This window comes from Molossus molossus, unplaced genomic scaffold (assembly GCF_014108415.1).
Source record: "Molossus molossus isolate mMolMol1 unplaced genomic scaffold, mMolMol1.p scaffold_m16_p_7, whole genome shotgun sequence".
NCBI lineage: Eukaryota > Metazoa > Chordata > Mammalia > Chiroptera > Molossidae > Molossus > Molossus molossus.
This window is the reverse complement of record NW_023425401.1, coordinates 23,631,739-23,659,616: the sequence shown is the minus strand read 5'-3', so window position 1 is coordinate 23,659,616 and position 27,878 is coordinate 23,631,739. Positions and strand designations below refer to the sequence as shown.

At 36.9% G+C, this 27,878-nt stretch overlaps 1 protein-coding gene across 5 annotated transcripts in view; it reads right to left on the bottom strand.

The window, feature by feature from the left end:
- Positions 1-27,878, bottom strand: part of DGKB (diacylglycerol kinase beta) — a 589,512-nt gene that overhangs the window by 340,782 nt on the left and 220,852 nt on the right. For all 5 annotated transcript variants that reach the window (XM_036246648.1, XM_036246646.1, XM_036246647.1 and 2 more), the window contains one exon: positions 25,642-25,802. In XM_036246648.1, the coding sequence (XP_036102541.1) occupies positions 25,642-25,802 (161 nt within the window). The remainder of the gene's footprint in view (positions 1-25,641; positions 25,803-27,878) is intronic.

Below are 27,878 nucleotides of genomic sequence, written 5' to 3'. Positions count from 1 at the left end.
TATTCTTGTGTCCTTAGCACATTTTGATGTCTAATATTCCTATCCTAACAATCCTATTCTATTTCATTACATCATGTCTTATGCCCTAGGGACTGTGCTACCTTCTGAGCCTGTTATCAGCTTCGCTGCCTCTATTTTTAAATACGTTTTCATGGCTGCAGTCAGATTATTCTTCATAATACGGTTTCTTTCAAAGTATCAACTGTTTTACCAAAATCTTCCAGTGGTTCCTTAGAGACCACATCTTAACCTCCAAACTCATTATTAATATTTGCAAGGTGCATCCTACTGGTGTTTTATTTTTTTTGCTTGATTGATTTGAGAGAGAGAGGAAGTGAGAAGGAGAGAGAGAGATAGAAACATTGATGAGTGAGAATATCCATTGGCCAATTCCTGCATGCCCCACACTGGCCATGTGCCCCGACCAGGAATCGAACTGGCGACTTCCTAGTGCATGGATCAATGCTCAACCACTGAGCCACACCGGCCGGGCCCTACTGGTATTTTCAAACTCTTCATCCGTCTACTCCTCCCAAACGAGAACCTCTGAGAGGTCACAGTGCACCCTCTTCTCCAAAAAAATTTGTCCTCTCTGTATTCTCCATTCCATTACTTTGTTTACATCATTCTTTATACTTTTCTGTCCAGACACCACCTGCGTACTTTATTTTCCTATTTAGTTCCTATGCTCCTTAAGAGATCCTGGAGAAAAAGGGATTTTGTGTATAATTTTACCAGTTTTGCATTTCTGTTTTGCCTGGTCACCTGAACCAACCTGTAGCTGCCTCTCTGTTGCACAGGCAAACAATTCAGACATTCCACTATGGATATAACACTTCTGCCTGGCAGTGGTCCAAGCACAGTTTGAGGGCTGTCTGTTGGGGAAGATTCTGTCCAGGAATGTCTTTCTAAGGCTTTAACAGTGCCTCCCCTCTCCCAGCTCAGCTCACTGGGGCAAGGGGACTTCAGGGTACGTCGGTGCACAGAGAAAATGCCCGATGTCTGCTGCCACACTGCTCCCAGACCTGCGTTTTCAGAGACCCTGCAGAGTTGGGAACTAACTGACTTTGTGGTAACGCTTTTTAAAAAGTGAGTAAGGTTCTGGCTGGTTTGGTTCGGCGGTTAGAGCACTGGCCTGCGGTCCAGAGAGACCTGGGTTCGGTTCCCGATAAGGGCATGTACCTCGGTTGCAGTTTGTCCCCGACCCTGGTTGGGTTGTGTGGGTGGCAGCCACTTGATGTGTCCCTTTCATGTCGATATTTCTTTCTCTCTCCCCCCTCCACTCTTTCTGAACAAAAAATGGAAAAATGTCCTAGGGTGAGGATAAAAATAAATAAAAAGGGATTAAGTCCATTGGGACTATTTAAGGAATTTGAGATAAAACTTTATCGGAACAGTTTCACATTTTAGGCTGTAACACATTACTAATCTATGTCATGTTTTATTGCCTTAAAAATGTTAGCAATTAAAATAATTTTCATATATGCAAAGATGGAAAATTCCCATTTTATCAGTGCTAAAATATATAAATATATATATTTGTTAAGAAATAACAACTTACAATACAGGTGGGTGACCTATGTAAAGTATAAAAACCACTGAATTTTTATATTGCCTTCCCCTCATCAGCTAAATGAATGTGAGAAAATCAGCCTCCAAGAACCTCAGTTTCTCATCAGTGGAATGAGACAAAAATAGAAATGACCACCTCACAGTGATGTGAAGATGACTCTCATCCATAGTGGAATCTCAATAAACAATAGCTCATTGGTATGGCCATGAATTTCAACTCAAGACATTAGTGGCTCAGAACGTACAGACTGGACATGTATGCAGGAGAGAAAGACCCAGCAATCCTTTCTGGACATCTGTATACACCTCAGAGATTTCAAAAGAACAGAAACGTTTCAATTATATGATATGTGCATTAAATAATGTTATTTTGATAAAATAAATATATTAACTACAATTTTTAAATGTTATTAAAGAGATTATATTCCTTTGGGAATATATTTTTTATTTCCCTATAATCCAGCCATTGATAAAAATATTGTTTCAAATTATCTTGAAATAATTAAAAATAATTCTTTAGCCCTGGCTGGTTTGGCTCAGCGGTTAGAGCGTTGGCCTGTGGTCCCAAGAGACCTGGTTTCGGTTCCCGCTAAGGGCACGTACCTCAGTTGCAGTTTGTCCCCGGCCCTGGTAGGGTCGTGTGGGTGGCAGCCACTCGATGTGTCCCTTTCACGTCAATGTTTCTCTTTCTCTCTCCCCCTTCCACTCTGTCTGAACAACAAAATGGAAAAATGTCCTCAAGTGAGGATAAAATAATAATAATAATAAAAAAAATCCTTTAGTTATAGTTGTAACACATCATCAGGTATGTAAAAATCACAAATATTTAGGGAGTTTCAGAACAGCAGAAGAAAGCCTTGAAATGGTGCAGGTTATAATAATGAAAGAAAGATTTCTCACCATTTTGATCCTTAAATTGAACTAGGTGCAGTCACTAAGAATATTAATTGACTAACATCATATAAAAATGACACAGTATAATGATTTTGTATTTGCAAATGTTTAGTTAATAGGAATATAAATTAGTGCAGACACTATGAAAAACAAAATGGAGATACCTAAAGAAAATAAAATTACTCCCTCTCCCTTCCTCTCTCTCTAAAATCAATAAAGAAAAAAAGGTTTTACATAAAATAAAATAAAAAATAAAGAAAAGCCTGACCCGTGTGGCTTAGTTGTTGAACGTCAGTCCATACACCAAGAAGTCGTTGGTTCGATTCCCGGTCAGGGCACATGCCCAGGTTGTGGGCCAGATCCCCAGTGGGGGGCATGCAAGAGGCGGCCAATCAATGTTCTCACTCATCGATATTTCTATCTCTTTCTCCCCCTCACCTTCTTCTCTCTTTAAAATCAATAAAAGAAAAAATTTTTAATGTTATCTCAATTATATATTTACAAAGACAGAAAAACTTCTACGATTTTGTGTTTGTAGATGTTTAGTAGAAGAGCAGTGTATTTCATTATACCTGAAGGTATTTATCAAGAGATATATGCATATAGAACAAAGTGAATAAATCTGAAATATGGAATCATTAAAATAATGGAAAACCTGCAAAACAGGAATTTAAAAATTATTACATATATTTGGAGATTTTTGCATGTAAAAATACCAATAACATTTTTTATTCTCATGGGCTTCTAACATTGCTGATATGCATGTCAAAATTTGTTATCTAATGGAAAAAATTCAGATTTTTTTAAAAAAGAATAAATTAAATCTGGGACATTTATTATATAGATTATATGGATAGTCAAAAACACTGGGGCCTGAATAATAGTAATGATTAAAACTTCACATTATGTCATTTGACAGGGCAATTCTTCCAGTACAGGGTGTTGCATTCCTTTGTGGTGTTGTTTTCTTTTATAGAAATTCATTTTTGCTTTTCAGACCCATCGCACTGTTTCGGACCCCCTCCCCCAAAGTCAGTTCTTTCTAGGCTTGCTCCCAAATGTCAATTTTCCCTCTCATTCACTCCCACTTGTATTTCTACTGTCAGATGCTTCTTCATGTCAATGCCAAAATATGTTTTTTCAATTCAGCTTTTGAAAATTCTCCCATTTCCTTTATACCTGCTACTATCTCATTTTCTCTATCACCATCATTTCCAACCTGAAACTACTGCTGGGAGTTTTACCTCCTTGTCAGATTTTTCAAAAATTGTGTTTACTTCACTCCTCCGCTCTGTGCTCGTGGCTACGATAGACATTAGGGCTGTTTCCCGGTATTTCAATTCTCCACTTTCTGGGCACTGGCTGAAATTAGGAACGGCCATGTGACTTGCTGTAGGAAAGACAGAAGAGAGCCAAAGTGATACATGTCACTGTCAGTCAAAAGCCTCGAAAAGTCCGTGTGTGATACGTCTCTTTCTGCTGCCAAAGCAACCGTCCACTTTCCAAGTCATGGAAACAACATCCAATCACGGTTCCAGGAATGAGGATGACATGGATCAGAGAATCCTGGCAGCAAGTGCTGGACACATAGCCTGAATGAAAAATAAAACTGTTTCTAAAGAGATCTGCAGTGTTTTTATCACATTGTTCCAGAAACTGATACATTCCAGAGAATACTATGATTAAAAAAAAAAAGAAAACACAATGCGTTGGCCTAGCAGTCTGGCCCAGGATGGTGCACAGGGAGGACGCTCTCATCAGAGGGAGTAGGAAAGAAGGTGATGGACCATGGCTTTCCAACGAGAAGTTTGCCGAGGAGAAACAAGGGGATCATGTGCTTGAATGTCTTGAACTATAGGGGAAAGGATTTTCTAATGTAAGTAATGTGCACTGGCTGCCATTGGTGGTGTCACAAGAAAGAGGTGAGCACAGAAAAAGACAGGAGAGCTTGTGTCAAGGAATAAAAGAATGCAGAGAGAGGGTTCATTAGGACTGGAAGGGGACACTTCTCTGCGTATACGATGAAGCTGCACTAGCTGCAGAGGACGGCAATGAACATAGCTTGAAAACGCAACTTTCTGCAAGGGAAAAAGCAAAGTCACACCTATTCTTAAAAACAGTCAACTTATTAAACTGCCTCCAGGCGAGGATGTGACTAAAGTTACGGCCTCCATTCTCGTGTTGTAACCTCTGAAAGATTAAGATGCATTGAGAAAAAGTTAGTCTAATGTGTGTGGCACAGAATAAATTCTTTCAATTGCAAAAGATGGCTTTGGGGGGAAATTAAGGGTCAGTGTTTCCCACTGAAGTATATGTAATTAAATCATTCTAGATTAAAAGGGATTATGTATGTAGGTATTGGACCATGTTGTTGACTGGAATCAAATGGTTAACAAGGCAACTATGTAGTTGAAATATAGTTGCAAAGCATGGACTAAAAGACACTGTAAGTCTATAAGACATGAGGTGACCCTAGCAATCTACAAACAGAAAATGCCAGGAGAAAACACAGTATCTCTCAAGAAAGATATGTTACCAAATGCCTACATCAGTTGTGGCCAAAGAGAGTAACACAAATGACTAGAACAAAGGAACTATGGAAAGCAATGGACAATTGGGCCTTTGCAAAGCAAAACAATGGCTTAATTAGCTTCCATTGCACACTCCTGGAGCTGGAACCTTCACAGTATTTGCCCAGCAGCATTTCAGAATTGTCACAAACCAGGGTCAGCTGGGAGACTTCTATTCTTTCCTTTACTCCGAGCATGTATTGTTCTTAATCCCTGTTCTTAATCCATCATTATATATCGGGCAAAAGAGAAGGCAGAAAATTTGTTATTTTTAATTCTATGTCTTTAGCTCAAGAGAGGCCACAGACAGAACTGAGTACTACGGATGTCACCTCCTCAATGAAAGACATAAATGATTAAGGAAGAAAGTCTGGACCTTGTCCTTCCTAGATACAGTAGGCTAGGACAACAGAGTTAACTTACTTGATCGGGGCATGAATGTACTGGGTGTGGGACTGAGAATTCACTGAAAATATTCCAACCAAGAGTTGATTCTGATAATCAATGAACATGTCCCTCCATATGCTGGTTCTTCTAATGAGTATTTGATAAAAATGATCTCTCCTGCCCCTTTTAAGTTATCTGCAGCCAGAAACTTCCTTCAGAATTGAAATGTAAGTAGAAATGATTTGTGTCAACTTTGGGTAAAAGCTTTTAAAGTCCCCATCCCCCTTGCATGATGAAAGATGTTCCAGATGGCTAAGCTCTATCAGCCTGAGTCCCTGAATTACTGCAATGGGAATATAGTCTCCTCTGGACTCTGAAGGATACATAATATTAACAAGAGACAAAGTCCTACGATTTTGAGGGTCTTCTTCATCAGCTAAACTAGACTATCTTGGGAGATATAGTTTCTCAAATCTCAGCTACACTGCAAGCTTCTTCAGAGGAAATATTATTTATCATGGTACTTAAGTAATACACCAACAAAGACAGTTACTTGTAAATATGTGGAACCCCACCACTGAAATTAAATTTTTCTTGAATTAATTTTTCAGTTTATTTCTTAAGTGACTTCCTGAGTTTTTAAAGTATTTCTTACGGGCATCTTTTTGGCTTTGCGTCAAGCACCCTTTCCTCTGTCTCATAATGGAATCTCTCTTTACCATGGAAAACCCCTTCCCTGTGACTCAAGTAGAAATAAACTCATCACCATCTGCACTACTGCTTTTGGTATGATAGTAATTCAGGGCACAGTGACTGCCTCAGGAATGAGTCCGTACAGGGCTAGCTTCAGCGGCATAGGACTTGTGTAGTCCAAAAGGCACCACCGGTAGGAGACTTTCAATTGGTTAAACGTTCTTCTGCTGCAGGCTTCTGATTCCGAATAACTTTTGAACAAGAGGCTCTTTATTTTCACATTGCACGGGGACCTGCAAATTGTGTCCTATCCCAAGTGCATATCCAAAACTTTTTCAATTCAGATATCTCTCTTGGGTCCGGCCAGTGTGGCTCAGTGGTTGAGCATCAATCCATGCACCAAGAGGTTGCGAGTTTGATTCCCGGTCAGGGCACATGCCCAGGTTGTGGACCCCATTTCCAGGATGTGGACCCAATCCCCAGTGGGGGGCAAGCAGGAGGTGACCAATCGATGTTCTCTCCACTGATTTTTTTTCTCTCTCTCTCTCTCCCTTCCTGTCTCTTAAAAAAAAGGCTTCTTTGATTTGTAGCTGCAGCTACAAGTTAAAATTGTATCTTTCCACTGTGGATCTAGAATCTCAGGCAGCAATTTTTTTCCACTTGATGGGGTGATTTTGAGGTAAGCAGACCCAAAAGTGGAGTGAGAAACTGTATACAAACAACATTGTTTGGACCCAGCTATAAAAGAAGTCAAAGATCAACTGAACCAGGAGCTGGAATGGGAATATGGAGGCATTGATGATGGGCGAGCCTCTAAAGCCAGCCTGAAGCCTGGTACACCTCTGGGCTAGTTATGGTAGTCAATACATTCCATTTTAGCTTAAACTCCCAAAAGTGGGGTTACGGCCATGCGAATCCCAGACACTTCCAACCAAAACATGTTTTATTTCTCATGTGTTTTCTTACTTGCCTAAAACACTCTTGAGTCTGTGTAGAAATGCACCATAGTTAACACATAATAAGCTCTTTACTGGTTAACTAATGTCTGTGGTGATCACTGAATGTCTGCACTTACTATACATTGTGTTCAATATAGAATAATCAGTATCAGTATGGAATAAAATCTGGTTATGTGTTGACAGGTAAAAAAATCCCTTACTCTATTTCTTTAAATTTTCTTAATAACAGGTACTCGATGCAAATGTAATGCTACACTTCTGTTTTGCATTGATATTAATTATATATACCTCCACAATCTCAAAGAATTGAAAATAAACCTGCTACAAGGGGGACCAGTAAGAACAAATTGAATCACAATAAAAATCAGACTTTATGGTCAAATTATTCATCTCTGTACATTCACTGTAAATAATACACATTTATTTCTGCCTTTCAAACAGAAATGTTAAATGGAATAAAATGAAATGCATGACAATTATATTATGATAATATGACTAAAATATTAGCAGGAATTGTTAATCATTACTTAGCAAATTACAACTTTCCTATGGAGAAAATAATACCTTACATATATAATGAATAATATTACAGTTGGACTAATATGGTAGTAAGTTAATTATAGACTACACAGCTGATTCAGTTTCATTTACCTAAGGAGCTGTTCTGACCCTGTTGCAGATTAATTACATCTTCAGGATTACACTCTCATTTATCATTGTCACTTGTAATGTTATAGCTCTTAGCAGAAGTGTAGGGCTTTTTTTAATGTTAAAAAAATTCCTTAGCCGTGATACATTTTACAAGTTTAGTCATTAAGAACACATGACAGCTAAGCCCAGGTAAGATTAAATTAACTATGGAACATTAGGAAAGTTCATGTTCCCCAAATTAAATGACTATAAGGAAATCAAAATTCTGTTAAAATCATTCAAATCAGACAAAGGCCTCTCTCCTCCATTATATAGCATATTTAGAAGATCCCTTGCTTTGAAATATATGTATAGAAAATGTGTTGCACATTAATTTCTTTGCGCACATTAGGCAGTTATTGATAATACCATTACCTAAAACTTTTAGAAATACTCCAAACAACAGGTCTACATATATTTACATATACAATAGTTTAAATTATGATGGGAATGTTATACTATTTGCTTTCCTCTAACGATGAGAATGCTCTTCAATCTGAGCCCGGGATGAAACAAAGAGTCCTGCTATAGCTTGGAATAGATGGAACATTTATTCATTCATAACTAACTGATCACTTAATATCTACTGAGAACTGCTGTAGGATAAGTATAGGTGCAAAGATTCCTGATCTCATGGAGCTCAGATTCCAGAAGAAAAACAAATAAACAGATGACTACAAAAACAACATGGGAATGTGATTAAATAGAGATATGTGGGAACAGAGGGGAAAGCCCAATCTGGGCGCTCAGGAAAGACATTTTGAGGGAATGAGGGATTGACATGATAATTCAAAAATAGACAGGAGCTGCCCTGGCTGGTTTTCTCGGTGGTTAGACCATCAGCCTGTGGACCAAAGGTTCCAGGTCGATTCCCAGTCAAGGGCACACACCTGGGTTGCAGGATTGATCCTGGCCCCCATCAGGGTGGTGCAGGAAGCAACCAATCGATGTGTTTCTCTCACATTGATGTTTCTCTTTCTCTCTTCCCCTCCCTTCAACTCTATCTTAAGAAGAAAAAAAACAACAACAGTAAAACATCCTCACATGAGGATTAACAAACAAACAGAAAGACAGGAGCTAATCTTATTACTTGCATACGATGAAAGTGTGGATATATTGGGCGATATTAAAGGAGAGGGTGAGGGTGGTCCCTCCTATCCAGACAGAGTTGATGGCATGGGCAAAGCCAACAGAACCAAGAAAAAGCATTGTGAAACCACAGACAATTCCCAAAACGGAGTTAAGGCTGAAGATGAGGCAGAGCCAGATCGGGATGGTGAAATCCACCTGCTTGCAACAGTAGTCACTAGAGGCGTGGCTGGCTAGGAGCATGGATCTGAGCAACAAAGAGCAGTGGGAAGACAGCATCACAGTGAAAAGAAGAGGTGATGAAAGTCTGAGCTAGTTAGGGGCTAGAAAAAAATATTTAGAGAATCAATAGAATGCATTGGTTAGTTGTAGGGATTTGTGAAACTCCAAGAAGAGATCTGGATGGGTGAAACAGAAAATGTTGTCATCTGCATAGAAAACGACTGAAACCATGAGAAGAAGTGAAACAACCCTGGTGGATGTGGAGAGGAAAGAGTAGAAAAGAAACACAGTTCTGATGATCATCAGCAATTAAAGGGCAGATGAACTTAGTACAGGCCAGGAAAGGCAGTCAGAGCCGAATTACAAGATGTGAGAGGGTTTGGGGTAGAGGCCCAAGAAGGTAAGAAAAGAATTCCAAGGAAAAAAGAAGTCTGTGAAGACTAAAGGCAGAAAAATCATGAGAAAGGTATTGCTATGGGACTTGTGAATTTGAACGTGAAGTGTGAAAATAGCTGGAGAAGTTTTAGAAAAGTGGGATGGAGAGAGGAAATAGCAGAGCCAGTTTGCATTGATTCAACAATTGGATGATGAAGTGGGGACACCTATAAATAATTGTTGTCCAGCCAGTGTGGCTCAGTGGTTGAGCACCGACTCATGCACCAAGAGGTCGCTGATTCGATTCCCAGTCAGGACACATGCCCAGGTTGCGGGCCCGATCCCCAGTGAGGGGCATGCAGGAGGCGGCCAATTGATGTTCTCTCATCGATGTTTCTATCTCTCTCCCTCTCATTTCCACTCTTTCTAAAATCTAGAAAGAAAAAATTTTAAATTAAAAAAATAATAATTGTTGTAGACTTCTAAATTACCTAGGAATAAAGATTGCCTTTTTAAAAATTGGTGTTTTTATACATTTTATTCTTTCCCCAAATATTTTATAGACTTATTTTAAAATACAATGATTCACTGCATGTTATCTTTTTCAGAGAACAGAACTATTTGTCAAAAATGAAAACTCATTGCTTCTTGGGTGATAAAGAAAATGCTTGAAAAATAACAAAATTATTTAAGTCTGAATATTTCTTAAAAACTATATATTTCTCTTATTGAGAAAAAGTAACCCAAAATATAGCAGACACTTGCTTAATGCAAGAGCAATTTTTGCAATCTTATTAATAAAATACAAACAAAATTTTGTTTCAGTCTTCTGATATATTGCTCTAGTTAGGGTTTCATTATTCATTTGTATATGTAGGGTTTCTTTTGAAAAAAAATCCCATTATTTTCTATTTGATGCTGAATGAATGAATTATTTAGCATTCAGTAAAGAATAAGTTACTCATTTTTCTAAAATTAATTTATAAAAGAATATAATTGATCTAGTCAATAAAAGAGAAATACCATATAATAGTAAGAAAATGATTGGAATTAAGTTTGTAATAAAATTTTGTATGTAAAATAAACTGTTTTGAGATAAAACTGTCAAGTATTTAAATCAGTGACCTTTTTGTGATTGACGATTTAGTCAAATTATGTAAATCTTTCTTGAGATAAATAACCATTTCAGAAGCAAATGTCCTATGAAACAGTATCTTACAACAACAAAATATGAAGTTGACTTTCCAAGAACATTTTACACCACTGTAGCACTAATGTTATTATAAATTTCTTCTTGTCATAAAATGAGAAAAAATTAATTTCAAAACAATGTCTGTGATGATCATTATAGTTTTCATTTGATTAACTTTTTCAGTTTCTCAGATACATAATCATAGTCCCTCCAGTACAATCACATAAAAATTATTGTTGTCAGTATAACAAAAGAACTGTCTTTAGATTAATAGAATTTGGCCAAAATACAGTTAAGTAATATAAAAGTGGTAGCTTAAAACTGTATTTATAAGAAACAGTTTGATGATGTAAACAAACCAAAGAAAATGAGATTTTGATCATGTTCAGAGTCCAATTCTGTTTACGTCAAGAAGAAAAAAAGAAAGCTCTATATTCCTAATGTCTAATAACTACATTTTTAGTTCAATATCTCGTCTGTATTTTCAGTAAAGTCATAGAAAAACATGTAATATATGAAAGGGCTTAGGACTGGAGGAATTCTTATTGGTAACCATTCCACTAACTCCAAATTTATGGTTATGAGAATTAAGTAGTCATATTTTTCCTACACTGGCGGAATAAGAGGCTCTTAGTGACTAAGGCTGGAGGCTGTTAAATCATAACCATGCAGATATCTATTTGATAGGACATTTGGGCAGTAATATATATGGGGCACTAAAAGTCCACTTGTCTCTGTCAGTTTCTTCCAGACGTAGGGGGAGATGCCCCGGCGGGCCGGGACCCGTGTCCAGTTCAGAAGTACTTGTGTGGATAAGGGTTTCATTTTCATATTGGCTTTTGCTTTTTATACGGCGTGTACTACTAATTTGTTCCTGGATATGTTCTACACAAATGGGAGGACCTTCCAGAAGCCTTTGCAATTCTCATTGCCTTGCTTGTTTCTGCTCAGTGCTGACTTCTGTGTTGAAGAAGGTCCAAATTGGAACTTACTGAGGTGATTAACAGCTGCTACAAAATCAATACTCGATGTAGGGAAAACAGAATTGGGCTAAGATGGTCTTACATGAGCACTATTCTGTGGCTGAATCTCTTTCTATGTCAGCAAGCCAAATAGAATTTATATTGGTGGGAGCATTTCCATGAATGTAATCCATGGGATTTTCAGATTCGGCCTCAAAGACCTGGGGGGTAGGGAAGATAATTCATAGGTTTTAATTGTGCATAATTATGCATAGTCTCAGTAGCAAAGACAACTCACTGCTAGACTTAGTGAGAAATGGGTTTGCTTAAATCTTTCATTATTTTAACACTTATTATGGTTGAAATATTAAGTCACACTATTAAATATGGGTTTTTTGTTAGAGAGAGAGGAAGAGAGGGAGAGAAACATCGATTGGCTGCCTTCTGCATGCCCCCCACTGGGGATGAAGCCCACAACCCAGGCATGTGCCCTGACCGGGAATCCAACCAGAACTTCGCAGTCCACGGATGATGCTCAATCCACTGAGCCACACAGGCCGGGCTAAGTCATACTATTATTGTTACTGCAATCTGCCTCAAAAAGAGTCTTAATTTTTTTTCTCCACAAATTAAAAGGAAAGGTAATATAGATGTTTGTGTATTTAGCTGTTATAGTCTGATGCCCAATTACAGAACACTAAGCTAGTTGCTGAGATATGCCCTAAAAATCCTTTATATCTACTTTTATAGGGCTACATACTCTTTATTATAACTTATTATAACAACTTTTAAATAACAAGATAAATATGCTAACAGTTTAAAAGGAAAGAAATTAATAACCTGAACCATTACTCATCAGTACCTCTTCCAACCACATTCAAGAGAAGAAGCATGTGTGTGATGTGTCAGCCCCAGTAGCCTGGAATTCACACTTCCTTTGGGCACAATGTTCATCCTTGTATCCACTATAATGCTTACCCCGGGAATCAGGGGTACTCAATACGTATTTGTGGAATGAACTAATAAACAAACTCCTTTTGACTAAAATACTAATCAGCACGAGAGTACTAAATGACCATGATAACTCAGTATTTTAGGTTTTTAAACTTATATATATAGAGCATAAACCATAAGAAAAAGTTAAGAGACATCAGTCAACAATGCCATTAATAAATCTTAGTAAATGGCCCAGAAAAGGATTATTTTGCTGATCTGTTCAACTGGATCCTCCCCTAGGAATACCTCTGTGTAGCAACTGTCCTCCCTCCAATGTTGCATGTAATACTCTCGTGACTGCAATATGACACATGTGTCTTCAGTACACGTGTCACGGGAAAGGAAAGAATTAATGTTGAAAGGGACTTCGATCATTTTTCTGGGTGGCAAGGCAGCTGCCATTCATTTGAACTACACCCTTTGCATATTGAGTATGTAAACTCTTCCTTTCTGTGCTTTTGGAAAAAGTGGATGTTTTTGAACCCGGGGCCATTATGGAGTATGGTTTCTACAGTCCCCAGGTGTGTGGGCTTCCTCTCAGCATTTTATCCAGAAATTGACTCTCCAGCTCAAAGCCATGAGGATGAACACATAACAAGGTGGGATCAGTATTGTTATGGATTAGGGATGGCACAGCAATCAACAAAACCAGAAATCTGGAAAATAACACTGAGGGTCGTGAGACTTTTAGGATACATCAAACCTAATTCCCAAAGGGGAGATAGACGAAGAGAAAGTGGAGTTCTAAGAAGCAAATGGAAAGAACAGTATATAGAACAGGAGAATATACCATGGTCTGGTATTGGCAGCTCAGCAGAGATGAATGCATTATGCAAAACGTATCCAATAATGTAGAACACAACAAAGAATGTTTCCCATCCAGCAGTGAAACAAAGACCCTGTGCAACATGCATAGGTACTCTCCTGGTACACAGTCCCCCCTTATCCGTGGGGGTATGTTCCAAGACCCCTAGTGGATGCTTGAAATCACGGATAACAAAATCTACACATACTATGTTTTTGTTCCTATCCATACATACACTTAACGGCTTCATCACTACTCTTTTACTTTGGGGCCATTATTAAGTAAAATAAGGGTTACTTGGACCCAAGCACTGCAATACCCTGACAGTCAATCTGATAACCCAGGCAGCTGCTAATTGAGCAATGGGCAGGCAGTGGATACGCTGGACAAGGGGATGGTTCATGCCCCAGGCGAGACAGTGTGATATTTCATCACACGGCTCAAAACAGTACTCATTTGAAAACTTTAACTGTTTATTTCTGAAATTTCTCCTTTAATATCTTGAGATCCATTTGAAGATGTGGAGCTCAAACTCTGGAAAGTGAAACCACGGCTAAGTGGGGAACTACTGTACCTGCATCACCTTTTCCTTCAGAAGATTTATTGTGATTTGAAATGCACTTGCTTTCTGCGTGACGCCCACGTGAAAGTGTGCACTGAAGGAGACGGAGAGTGTGTCTGTCCTACCTTCTCCACACTAATTCCTGCTGTTTAGAGAGTGTCCAGCACATAATGGCCACTCACTAAACAAAATAAAATCATTTTATAAGAGAAAAGAAAAAAACAAAACAAAACAATACATGAAACAAAAGGAACACAAAACAGAAAGTACAGATTAGTAAAACCCATCCATGTAAAACATGATCTAAGCAAATAAAACTACATCATCTCTCAAATCATTATTAAAATAATTCTGGAAGAGGCAGGGATGTAAAACAGGTTAAAAGTTCATATTTTAATGAGAATTTAAGCATCATGGTAATTAGTTTAGAAGTATTTAAATACATTTGAATAATCCTGTGAAATTATAAAGATTACCCATGATCCTACAACTTTTTTTTTTTAATCCTCACTTAAGGATATGTTTATTGATTTGAGAGGAAAAAGTGAGAGAGAGAGAGAGAGAGAGAGAGAGAGAGAGAGAAAGAGAAACACAGATCAGGTGCCTCCTTGTTCACGCCCTAACAGAGGATTAAACCCACAACCCAGGCACGTGCCCTGACCAGGACTAGAATCCACAACCTTGTTAGTGCCTTGGATGATATTCCAACCAACTGAGCCACTGGCCAGGGCCCTACAACATTTTTTAATTACATTAAGAGAGAGATTTATTTCCCTTTCCATACTCCTGTACAGAAGAATTTAATACTGTTAACATCTTGGTATATATATTTGCTGCCTCTTTTGTATGTTCTGAGAGATAGAGCTATATGAAACCAATCATATTTATCACCATCATCATCCTAACATTTATTATTCGCCAGTGTCAGGTGTTGTTGTAAGAGCTTTGAGATTTCTGAAGTCAATCCCCACAACCTCTTTGATATAGATTTTATATTATCCCCATTCACTCACACACACACACACACACACACACACACACACACACACACAAGAAACAGTGCTTAATTATCAATAATTTTGCTTTTATGATATAACATTACAATATTGGGAACTCTTCCTCCTATATATTATTTTCAGGTTGATAAACACTTATATTCTTCCCAATTGTATGTCATTAAATATAATTGGTGCGGCTTAGGTTCTTATATTATTTATTTCTATAGAATGGATTTTTAGAAACGGGCTTGATTGCTCAAAGGGTATTCACATTTTAAAGTTTAACAGATACCATCCAATTATCCTCCAAAATAATAACGTAAATGTACAAGTCTATCATACAATTCTAAATATGCTCATTTTTGTACACTAATTGGCATTAGATGATATCGGTCTTTTTACTTTTTAATCATTTGAGAAGCAAACTATGATACACATTCCATAATTTTGCATTTGCTTGTAAATTAATAACATTAGAAGTATTTTCATCTGGCTATTCATTGTAATTCTTTTTTAATAGTTTTAGTCTATTTTTTTCTATTAGATGCTTGTTTTTCATTAAGAATTCCACATTTTAGTTTATTAACTCCATGTTTATTACTTGCTTTGAAAATATATTCTTTGACTTTTTTACTGTTAATGAGTATAAACATACTCCTTTTCAACAACTAAAGACTGTAAAAAGTACTTGTAATTTTCTTTTCATTTATGGGTTCTAGGTTTTCTGTTTGTCTCAGACAGCTTTCTCCTACCTAAACAATATACTTTTATATTTTCTTCTAATATCTTATCATTGTATTACTTCATTTTCCATTTTAATCTGTTTTCACATGGGCATGAATGAAAAGATGTATGTTTACAAATAAGAAACCAATTTCTATCAGCTAATTTTTTTATACTTCATCCTTATCCAACAATTTGAAATTTCTAAATTTAACAAATAATAAATCCTCTGCATATCTGTGTTTTTTAGTCTAATTTTATAATCTGTTCCATTAATCAATTTCTATGCCACCATAGTTTAGTTACCATAACATGGTAGCATTTTAAACATGGCAAGGAAATTGACCATTATAGGACATTAGTTATTTCAAAATATTATAAAAGCATTTTTGTCCAACTGTAAATTATTATTTATCAAAACAACTACCAGTAATCTTATCAGAATTCTCGGTGGGAAAGGATTAAATGTATAAATTTATTTGAGGAGACTTGTTCTCTTAATATTATTAAATATTCCTATATAGAAACATGAGACGACTTATTCAGGTCTTATGTTGTAACACTGCATAAATTTATTTAGTTTTCTCTATATAGACTGAGTGTCTTTCTTAGTAAATGTAAGCCTTGGTATTTATAATTTTCTGATATTATTAGCTAAATTACAATCATATAAACATATTAACTAGTAATTTTATATACAAGCTCCAGGGCCATTTTTTTGTATGTCTATCTAATAATATTTAGCACTACATGTTGATTTAATAGTTTTAAGTTGATGCATATTTACATTATATGTAATTATATCACCTTCAAATAATAACCTTGTATCTTTTCAATATTTATGTGACTTATTAAATATTTTATTTTTAAATTACCTAATTTTTCTAAGTGTTAACTGAAGTGATGATATAAAAATCCCTTTTTCCTTCCACATTTCATTTGGAATGCCTCTAGGATGCCAGAATTATTCTGATGTTAACTACTGATTTGATTTTTTTAAATGTTCTCCATATTTTTTATTAGTTTTCATTTATAAAAACAGAAAACCTGGTTTTCATTTAAATTTTAAAATTATGCTAACATTGTCCCACTTTAGTGTTCTTGAAATAAGTTTTACTTGGTCAACAGGTTTTAATACTTAAATATATTATTTGTATTTACTTGCTAATTTTGTTGTCTGCAGCTGTTCATGTATATTTTGGGGGTTATTTTATGAGATATTGATATTGACGTTTACTAGCTATGTAAAATGGATGGAAAAATGTAATTTTAATCTATATTCTGTAATAATTTTTAAAATATAAGAACTACTTGTACAAAGAAAGATCATTGGAAATGACAACAGTTGCAGTAGTTTTTTTACTACAATTTTACTTTTTCTTCGTTGGCTATATGCTCAGGACAGTGTTTCTCAAACAGTGATCCTGGGAAAGCAACACTGGGATCATCTGGGAGCTGGTGAGCATGTTAAATCGCTGGCCCCCATCTCGGATTACTGACATAGAAAGCCTAGGTAAGAGAATCATCAATCTGCATTTTAACAAGCCCTTCAGGTGATCGCGATACACGCTTACGATTGAGAACTACTAGCTTAGATTTGCTACTCCTTTCTCTTGGGCAAATTGCAGCTATATATTTGAACAAAAAAAATACTCCATTTCTGCTCTGGCCGGTTTGGCTCGGCGGTTAGAGCATCGGCCTGCGGTCCAGAGAGACCCGCGTTGGGTTCCCGCTAAGGGCATGTACCTCGGTTGCAGTTTGTCCCCGGCCCTGGTTGGTCGTGCGGGTGGCAGCCACTCGATGTGTCCCTTTCACGTCGATGTTTCTTTCTCTCTCTCTCTCTCTCCTTCCCACTCTATCTGAACAAAATATGGAAAAATGTCTTTAGGTGAGGATTAAAAAAATATTCCATTTCTTCTACATGATAGTTTATTGGCATTAAAGATGCAAGGGATATACTCTTGTAATCATTTAAACATTTTCCAAAGTTGTGCTTATATCTTCAAGCATATTACCTGTGTATTTCTTTCCATTAAAAAACATTATTGGAAAGTGATGTCAGCAAGATGACGGAATAGGCGTTTTCAGCCATAATCCCTGTCACCAGGACACGGCTTTTCACAGCCACTCACCCAGGAGAGCGCCTCTGTGGGAGTCGGAGTCCGCCAGAGAAGTCCCAGCATCCAGATGGAGCAACGAAAGTATCCGAGAACAGATGCACTGAAGAGGGTGCCAGAGCACGTTCACTGTGCACGGGGCACCCCTTCCCCGAGGTGGCACAGCTCAGTGCCAAGACAGACCCCGTCACCAGAGACTTCTGCAACCCGAGAGTGCGAGCATCCCGAGTGAGCGAGCAGCTTCCCAAGCCTTGAGGGACACGCCCACACGCAGCCTCTTTCTAGCCTGGAACACTGCAGGCGGGGATGGCGCAGCGGGGTGGTTAGGAGAGCCTGGGAGAGGCCAGGACTCAGCCCGAAAGGCCTGGCACTCAGTGAAGGGCGGTGCATCCTACAGACCACTCCACCGACTCCATCGGGGGCCCATCCACAAGCTACCTGGGGCACCCCAACTAGGACCCTGCCTCAACCTGCCCAAGAGGACCCCCAGCGTTTTGGGTGCCTCACTCCGACCCCACACCATGGCAGGATCCCGGTACATGCCCGGGTGCGTGCCCCGTGGGGGCCATCGCGCGTGTCCTCCCGGGTGGGTGTACAAGCCTTTGCTGAGCGCTCGTGAGCACGTGCAGCCAGGAGGCTCAATCTGCAGGACTGGAGGGGGACACACACATGTAAGCATTTCAGGTTCTGCCCCAGGGAAAACTCACAGGAGACTGCTAGCAGCCAGCCAGGCTTTGCTGGATCTAGCACACACGCGCGCGCGCGCACACGGAACGATGGAACGATGGGTCTAGTGAAGGAGTATAATGTTAGCAATTACTTCACACACACGCGCGCACACACACACACACACACACACACACAAAATGAGAGGCGTGGAGATGGGTCCGCTGATGGAAGAATTCTGAGAGACTCAGCATCCCTAGCTGAGCGGACTGACAAGGTGTTTCTCAACCCAAGGCAGTCAATGAAGACTGGAGGTGAGTGCTTCTTCTAATGCAGTTTGACTGGGACTCTTGGCCTTGTAACCTGGCTCCAGTCCCTGTTAGCAGTGGTCTGGTGGATCCTGCCTGATGAGAACCAGAGGAGAGACATACCCATCCTACCCTGCAGGAGGCCCACTGACATCAGTCTGCAAACACTGAAGCAGCCCTGTAACTCAGTTCCAGCCCCTCTCAACTACTGTGCAGTAAACCTGCACATTTGTATCTCTACATTTTGACGTTTACACTTACCAAGAGTCATCATTTATGGCACGTTTAGTTTATAGTTATATAACTTTATTACATATGTAAATAGAGAAAAAGGATTGCAAAAATAGTCTTTGTTTTACATGAAAACAAATAAGATTTGGAAAGATTTGATATAAATGCAATGCTGAAACTGCTATGGAATTATATATTCTTTGCTATAGAATTAGATGAAAGAGACATCATTATAAAAGACTTTTTTAAACTACTATAAAAAAATAATTCTATACTCAGATTGCTTCACAAGTGCCTTTTGAGTTTTTATTCCACTTAAAAGAAACTAAAAACGAAAATCAGAGATGCTTTATTATGGAATGTGACTCACACCAGACTTTGTAGAACCCCAGTCAGTGACTTACATTCAAAGGAATGACATCGGGTGGGCCTCCAAGAGAAGGTTGGTCCATTCAGCCATAGTTACAGGTTTTAGTTTAAAATAAAACACTCAACGTTGTATGTCTTGTCTTTATGACACATATGTTTCATCTTCATTAATGTCCAGCTATCGCATTTGATAGAAGAGCCCCTCCTGTGCATGAATCGGACTACTTCATTTCCTGATTATAATCATTGACTCATTCAGTTGCCTCTCTTAAAGATAAGCACCACGCGTTGGCTTCCAAGACCCTCTAGGACATGGCAGCAGCCACCTCTACAACTGCCTTCACTGTCACTCACTCCCACCTTCTCTCTTTATGTTCCGGACACATGATCTAGCAGCGCTTTGAAAACACCAGGCTTCATGCTACCTCAGGCTCTGCACATACAGTTATCTCTGCTCCGTATGTTCTTTCCATCTCTTGGTAACCAGCTCACTTACATGTGTTCCCTAGATGGATCTTTTCTTAAATCCATCTTCTTTATATAGGTCTTCCCTGACTATGAAATCTAAAGTTGCCTCTTATTCCAGCTCACGGTAACTTTGGTGTTCTTTCACAGAATTTATCAGAATTTTCAACAGATTTGTATTAGTGCATGTTTTTAATGCTTCTCTCTCCCACGAAACTCCAAATTCTAATAAGGTGATCTATATCTTAATTCTTTCTTATACCTCTAGGCCCTGCCCCCCGCCCCCACCAAATACAAAAGTTACTCAATTTTTTTGTTGTTTGTTTATTTGGCAAATGGGTGAATAATGAACTATCAGGAAAAATTTAATGGCAGTGGTTGGAGAGTTTTCTTCCTGGGATTTTTGAGATTGTTTTTGTTATTTTAAAGTTTAAAATCAGAATGAAAGGCAACACAGCAATTTTTTAGTTAGTGTCTATAATCCATGCTTCTAAGATTTAGCTGTTCAGCCTCTTATAACAATTCCCTCTCACCTCACTGAAATGTAGGCTTGATTACATAGACTTCTACTCTCTTGTTTACTGACAAACCTCAAACCGTACCTGGCATACATGGTAGGTGCTAACTATATATGCTTTTAGGGTTGGCTTTAGCTCAAGCGGTTACTTTGTCATGGCAGACATAATATATATGCCTTTATTGAAGGACCACTACTGTAGAAGAATTTCTATTCTCAGAGTTAATTATGACGTCAGGATCATTTCTACCTATTCTGGCTAAAATTAAAAGTATTACAAAGAAGGAATTAGCAGAAACAGGGTAGTTATTTACCAATTTCCCTTTTCTTCCTGGGCAGAAAGAATTCCTTTTCCATCCTATTAATTACAATAAGGCCAACGGATTATAAGGTTTGGCCCATAAAATAAAATAAATAAAAATCCACTCTAATATTCCACTCTCTTTGTCACCAGATTGCTGAAGCGAGAGGACTCTGTGTATCTAGGAGGTGAAACCACAGATGGCAGCAGCCTGTGCCATTGACTGATCACTTGGACATAGCTTCCTGCCATTGATAACCCAGGCTGTCCTCCCATGTGAGGGGGAACTAAGTTTTGGTTGTTGTCAGACCACTGATATCTTGGAGTTATTTATGGCAGCAGTCAACAAACTCTAACTCCAGGGGCATATCAAAATGCATATGAAGATAATATTTATCTATATATTTCTGACCATCACAACTGTTCAATGGTTGAAGCAAGGTTCTATGTAAAGTGTAGAGCACTTACAGCCGGTATATGAAGGGCAATAGTGGAAATAATAAAAACTATACTGAGCCTTGGCCGGTTTGGCTCAGTTGGAGTGTCGGCCTGTGGTCCAGATAGACTTGGGTTCGGTTCCCGCTAAGGGCACGTACCTCGGTTGCAGATTGTCCCCGGCCCTGGTTGGGTCATGCGGGTGGCAGCCACTCAATGTGTCCCTTTCACGTCGATGTTTCTCTCTCTCTCTCCCCCTCCTACTCTATCTGAACAAAAAATGGAAAAATGTCCTCGGGTGAGGATAAAAAACAAAAACTATACCGAAAGTCGTGTCAAAGTTTGTAACAAGGTGGTAGTGGGTTCCTAGAGATCATTTCAGGTACAAATGACGTGTCATCTGAAGGTTTCTGACACGGGTGATAGCAAAAAGTCCTCATCCTTATAGTGCTCCAACTCCACTACTTATTATATATTCAGATATAGCTTCAGATAGATGATTAATTCTGTTTCACTGTTTTTTTGATTTGCTGACTGGGGCAGAGGAATACTAGTTGCTGAGTAGAAGGTGGCCTTGATGAGTGACGGACAAAGCTTGAAATCTCTGTAAGGTCTACTGACCTGACTGTGCCCTTGAGTGCCGAGCCTTTGTCTCGCTGCGGCACAGGCAACAATTTCAGAGAAATACGCTCTTCTCTCTTCGTACCTTCCTTCTCATGTTTCTCAATGGAAGGGGTTCCAAGGCTAATGAAATAGGGCCCTTTGAGAAAGAAACTCGAAATCTACCCTGTTTAATTAGTTCCATTCTACCTCAAAGTAGTAAGTATATTCTACTACATATTACTTTATTAGGTCCTGAACTTTGCATTTCAAATGTAGTACTTTAATATATCTAGTAATTGCCTGTAGAATGTAAGGCAGCAGGAGAACAAAATTTTCTCTTTCTAGGAAGCTAGTGTTTAAACATTGTCAATTAAGCTATCTGTCGTTTCTCGAATGAGTTTTTAGCCACTCATATACTGTTTCAATGTGTCTCTCTACTTCTCCACCAAGTCTTTCATTTATTTTTTCATAACAACATTTCTATTATAATTATCCAATCCATTAGTACCATGTCTATTTTAGTAAAACAATTCCCCTCTTCCTTTATTAAAATCAACTTACCTATTTTGTCATATATTTTTGGAATAGGTTTTGTTTCCAGTTTGTCATAAAATTAATCTCTAATTTTGACTGATTATACATTAAATGTATACATTAATTTGCATGTCCTATTAAGTGTTCTATCTAAAAGTAGAAAATGTCTCCACTCTGATAGTTTCTGTCTTTGTAGAAAGTTTTAACATTTTCTATATGAAGGTCTTGTATATTCGTTATTGATTCCTATATACTTTAAATGTTTGTTGCTTTTTAAATAAATTCATTGATTATTGCTGATATAATAGTACTAAGTATCTGAGTTGATTTTATATTTTTCAGCTTTGCTAAACTCCTATATTTAGTCCTTATTTTTAGTTGAGATGTTACTTTTTATGTTTATGGGTTTTTTTGTGAGTTTTTCACTATTGTTTATTTGCAATTCTCTGTGCAACATTTTCATAAAATTAATTTTGCAGTACATCTGATTAACCTTTTCACTAATCCAGTTTTTGGTTTCACTAACATTCTCAATTTTCTTGTTATTCTCTGCTGTGTTTCCTGTTTTATTTTTATTCTAGCTTTTCTTCATTCTTTGGGTTTTTATTGTTTTTCCTTTTCAAAATGTTGAGTTTTGCATTCAGTAGTTATCTTTATTGATGTCAGGATTTCTCATCCTCAGCACTATTGACATTTTGAGCTGTATAATTCATTCTTGTATGTTTGGGGGCTTATTCTATGAACAAGGATTATATAGCAGCTCGTCTATCCTCTATCCATTAATTGCCAGTAAGCAATCCCCTCTCCTTCATTACAATCAAATGTGTATTCAAATACTGCCAAAGGTCTCTTGTGGTGGGGAAAAATTATCCTCTTTTGAGGACCACAATAGAAATTTGGAGATTAACCAAAGGCATACAACAAATTACTCAGTGAAGCTGACTCATTCTGGAGTGGAAGCAAGGAAAATACCATGGCCCAGAGAGTGATCTTAAACAGTGATGATCTCTGTAGCAAATAAACAAGGAAGACCAGTGTCGGAGCTCACCTGTGTTTGAAACACTGATTAGGGCAAGTAACTAACTAGCCAACTAACCAGCAATTCAGCCAGGGACCTTACAGTGAGGTAGCCCCATAATGGGCCCTAATAGGTTTCCACATATGTCAGGAATTACCAAAGAAGACCCTAGATATTGACATATCTTTGGGTAAAGGAGAGAACTTATACATTAATAAAAGAGACAAAAGAAGGGCCAGCGGATATCAAAAACTGAATCAGATTAATAACTGCCTGAAGATTGTATGTGCTTTCCAATGAACACAGATCCAGTGGCAAATGGGTAAAGACTTACTGGCTCTAGGATTTTTTAACACAAACTCTGGTCAAACATGCTGATACATGAGTGATCCCTAGGAAGCTTGAATTAAAATAAAAACAAAAATTAAACAATGATAACAACAAAAAACGAGGCATCCATACCCATACACCATAAGGAAGAAAGGCTTCTACATAATTAGTATGGGCAAGTCACTATACAAGCACAGGAACGTCCATAACCTCTATGGGAGTATGCCAATCGAGAATTATACATTATCTCATACAAAATAAAATCTCTAATTTCCAAACAAAAATTGTCAGACACACACAGGAATAACAAGGTGTGAAATGTACTTTGGAAAAAGCAAACAATGTTACTGATGGGGCCCAAATGTTATCAAATTCCCAGATGGTCTCCAGATATTGGATTTACCAGACAAAGACTTCAAAAACAGCTATTTAAGAACTATGTGCAAAGAATAAAGTAAATCAGGTTTAAAGAATAAAGGAAAGCATAACCACAATGACTCTTCAAATAGAAAATATTTCCTGAAGCTATAGAAATTATAAAAAGAGAATCAAATGAAAATTCTGGAGTTAAAATGTACAGTAACCAAAACAAAAAATTCACTAAAAGGAATCAAGAGTGGTATTATTCATAATATCCAAAGACTTGAAACACTTTAAATGTTCATCAACTGGTAAATGGATAAACCATATGTGATATACCCACATAGTGGGATACTACTCAGCAGTGAAAAGGAATACAGTATCCATGCAGTTCATGTCTGAAAACCTCAAAAACGTGATGTGAAAGATGCCAAATGCAAAAGACTATATGTTGTATAATTTCTTCTACATAAAATATTTACATAAGGCAAACTTAGGGGCAGAAAGAATAGTTATTGCTTGGAGCTGAGGGAATAAACCAGAATTGACTTCAAATTAGTATCATGATTCTTGTAATAATAAAAGTGCTCTAAAATTGGATAGATTTCTTAAAATAATTAAAAGGTTTATTTAAAATGAGTGAATTAGGTCGTATGTAAATTATATGTCAATAAAGCTGTTAAAATATTTTTCATATTAACATCAACTATAAATTGGAAGATTTTATGGATCAAGATGCCTTACATTTCTCTAAGAAATATTAAGAATCATTATAGTATTAGCAGTGATTGTATAATTAGCCTTTATTAATCATCATTTGAGGCTTTTAAAATGTATAATCACGTTATTTATAACTATGAGAGAGAAAATAACCATCATGATGCAGATAAATGAATGGATACTCAGAATAAAAATATTTACTACAGAACTCTTACCCAAATAGCTTTACTTCTAAGTTCATATGCTCAACCAATGATTTCTGTAGTCCACTAGTGGGGTGTGTGTGTGTGTGTGTGTGTGAATGTGTGTGTGTGTGTGCGCTCACATGAGTGCCTATGACATAAGATAGTATTGAGTAACATATTAAATGGAATGAAATGCTATACACAGTATACATTTTAGGCTTCATAATTTTATATATATGTATATGTATATATATCACTGTTATATTCCTTAAGGATTAACATTTTAATAAATCTTTCAATTGCCAAATGACATTTTACTTTCAGTCTAAGCTTTTCAAGAAATTATATAAAAAGTTAACCTTTTGACTTATTAAACACTTGACAATAGTAGTAAATTTTTTAGACTTCAGACCTAAACAAAAATTTAAACATAATGTCTATCGTAGGTTATGATGACATTATATAATACAGATCTGAAAACAAGGTGAAAGTTGATGCATTGCCTTCACATTTTCACTAAACATACCCTGAAACTTATAACTAAACCCTTATCATAAAACACTCTAACCTACATTTAGTAACATAAATGGTCAAACCAATTGTAAAATCTTAATTTCTTTGTTTAACACATGAAACATTTACTGTTGCAGTTACCTTAGCTTTAAATAAGCTCTATTTTGCTGACACTACGATAAAATAAATTATTTATAATCAGTAAATCTTCATAGTATAAGATTTACAGAAAGTGATTATTCAGGACTGGAAAAAAAGAACATTTAGTGGAGAACCTTACCACGCCAATGGAAAAGTAATTATTGATGATGCTGTAAGGCACTGGGTCTCCCTTCTCATCCTTGTCGTTAGGTATGACTTCAAACATCCACCTGTCCAACATGATTTCTGTGCTGTTTTCAATGTCTTTTAGGATTTTCATCAGATTTTCACCTTCATAACCTAATGAAAAAAAAATTATATTGAGGAAAAATATTCAAAAGCTGTATTTATATGTATGAGTTTGTGCTTGAGAGTATATCATTCTTAAACTAAGCAATAAATTTTCAAAGCAAATCCAAATATAAGAAGAATCAATTATAATATTATTTTACTCATACCAATATTTTGTTTTTAGCTTTAATTTGCAACTCATTTCTCTCCTGTGGCACAAATTTTCAGTGTAGCCAACTATCAAATGAGTATCTCCACTGAATATCCCCACAAAACTGTATATCAACATATTCAAAATAAAATTAATTATCTGCTTCCTTATCTTTTCCTGTGAACTCTTTCTCAGAAAATCAATACCCTCTACCCAGTTGCTGAGGCAAGAATCCTGGGTGCCATTTTAGGCTTGTCTTTTTCTGTCACCCCGTCCTTACGCCTTCCCTTCTAGTTATACACAACTACTTTCCTTCTCTGCTTAACTGCCATATCATCTCTTATTCTACATATCCAGAGTGTCCCCTTTCTTTTGGCTGGCTTGCATCTATTCTGCCTGCAAGTTTCATATTTAATAACACTTATTTCCAGAAGCTACCCCCTTAAAGAACGAATTCCATGCAGATCCACAGCAACAGTTCTCAAAACTAGCCCTACCTAAGAACTAATATACCGCCTTGAGTTATTTGCATCTTTCTCATACTAGTTATTTTTACCAGGTCTGCCCTAGAGTAAATGCTCAGCAAATCCATTTTTAATTCAAGTATTACAGATAGTCAATATGCCCTGAAAAGATTTTTTTAAATATCATATTTTCTCTTTAATGTATCTATAGGTACATAACATTAGAGTTAAAACTGTAGCCTAGACGTGGATGTGTTCCTTTCATAATCATTTGCCCTTAACCTCCCTCAATCGTTTTCTCCTCTTTAAAATGTAGGTTTGATGTGAGAATTAAATGAGAAAAAAAAATAAGGAAGTGCTTAAAACGTCTTAGTACATGAGGCATAAGAATAGAAAGTTCTCAACAATACAGTAATACTGATGGTAACATCAGAATTTTCACTATTTTACTAAGTTAAATAATGTATTTTCTTCAATATACACATACACATAGACATTCTTGAAATGACACTTTGAATTGGAATAATATTTTCATAGATTTTGTTCTGTGTCAAACTCTGGTTTTCATTTTAATAATTTCTGTTGAACAAGTAAATGCCAGAGCCTATGAGTCCCTATTCCTTGTGTTTACACCATAACACTGGGAAAACTAATTGTGTTAAAAGAATAAAGAACAGGTACTATAATAAGCCAAAATTCTCTAATAATAAATAAATCAGATTTATGGTGTATTTGGTCAATTAACTATTACAGGGTCAAGGTAGCCAGATTCTAAGGATACCTATTTTGGAGCCCAGCTTACTTACACATAGGTTTAAAAAATAATTATGCACTACTTAACACATGCAGCGAAGAGTACAACAAACAATTACACAGGTATAGATATTAAAAGTATCACTTTTATTTTAATAGATGACATATCATATTAAATAGCATAATTCAAAAACTATGAACATAATAAGTATATAATTGTATTCAATGGCAAACCATTGAACTGTTTAAATTATAAGACTGATAACTACACTTACTTATACTTCAGATGCTTCTTAATAGTTCAACCTTAATTTTCAATGCTTAATTTATTAATTTTTGTTTCTTAGTATAAGTAATAGCCTCCCAAATAAATTATGTCTATATATTTCCCTACTGAATTGAATAACCAAAGAAATATATTCACCTATTTCCAAACTCTACCTTAAATATATATATATTATTTTTTAAGTATACATATATATGTATGATAGTTTTCAGATATAAATAAATTTACATACATTAATATAAGGCAGTGCAGTATAATACACTATGAAAGTCCAGTACAATATACATACATGTAAATATATATTCACACGCACTCAGCAGAAATATGAGTAAATAATAACGCTCTAAATGAAATATTAAGCATGTCCTCAGCCACATCTCAGGTTTATTACAAGGTTCAACATAACACTGTTGAAAATGTGTGTGAGAGAG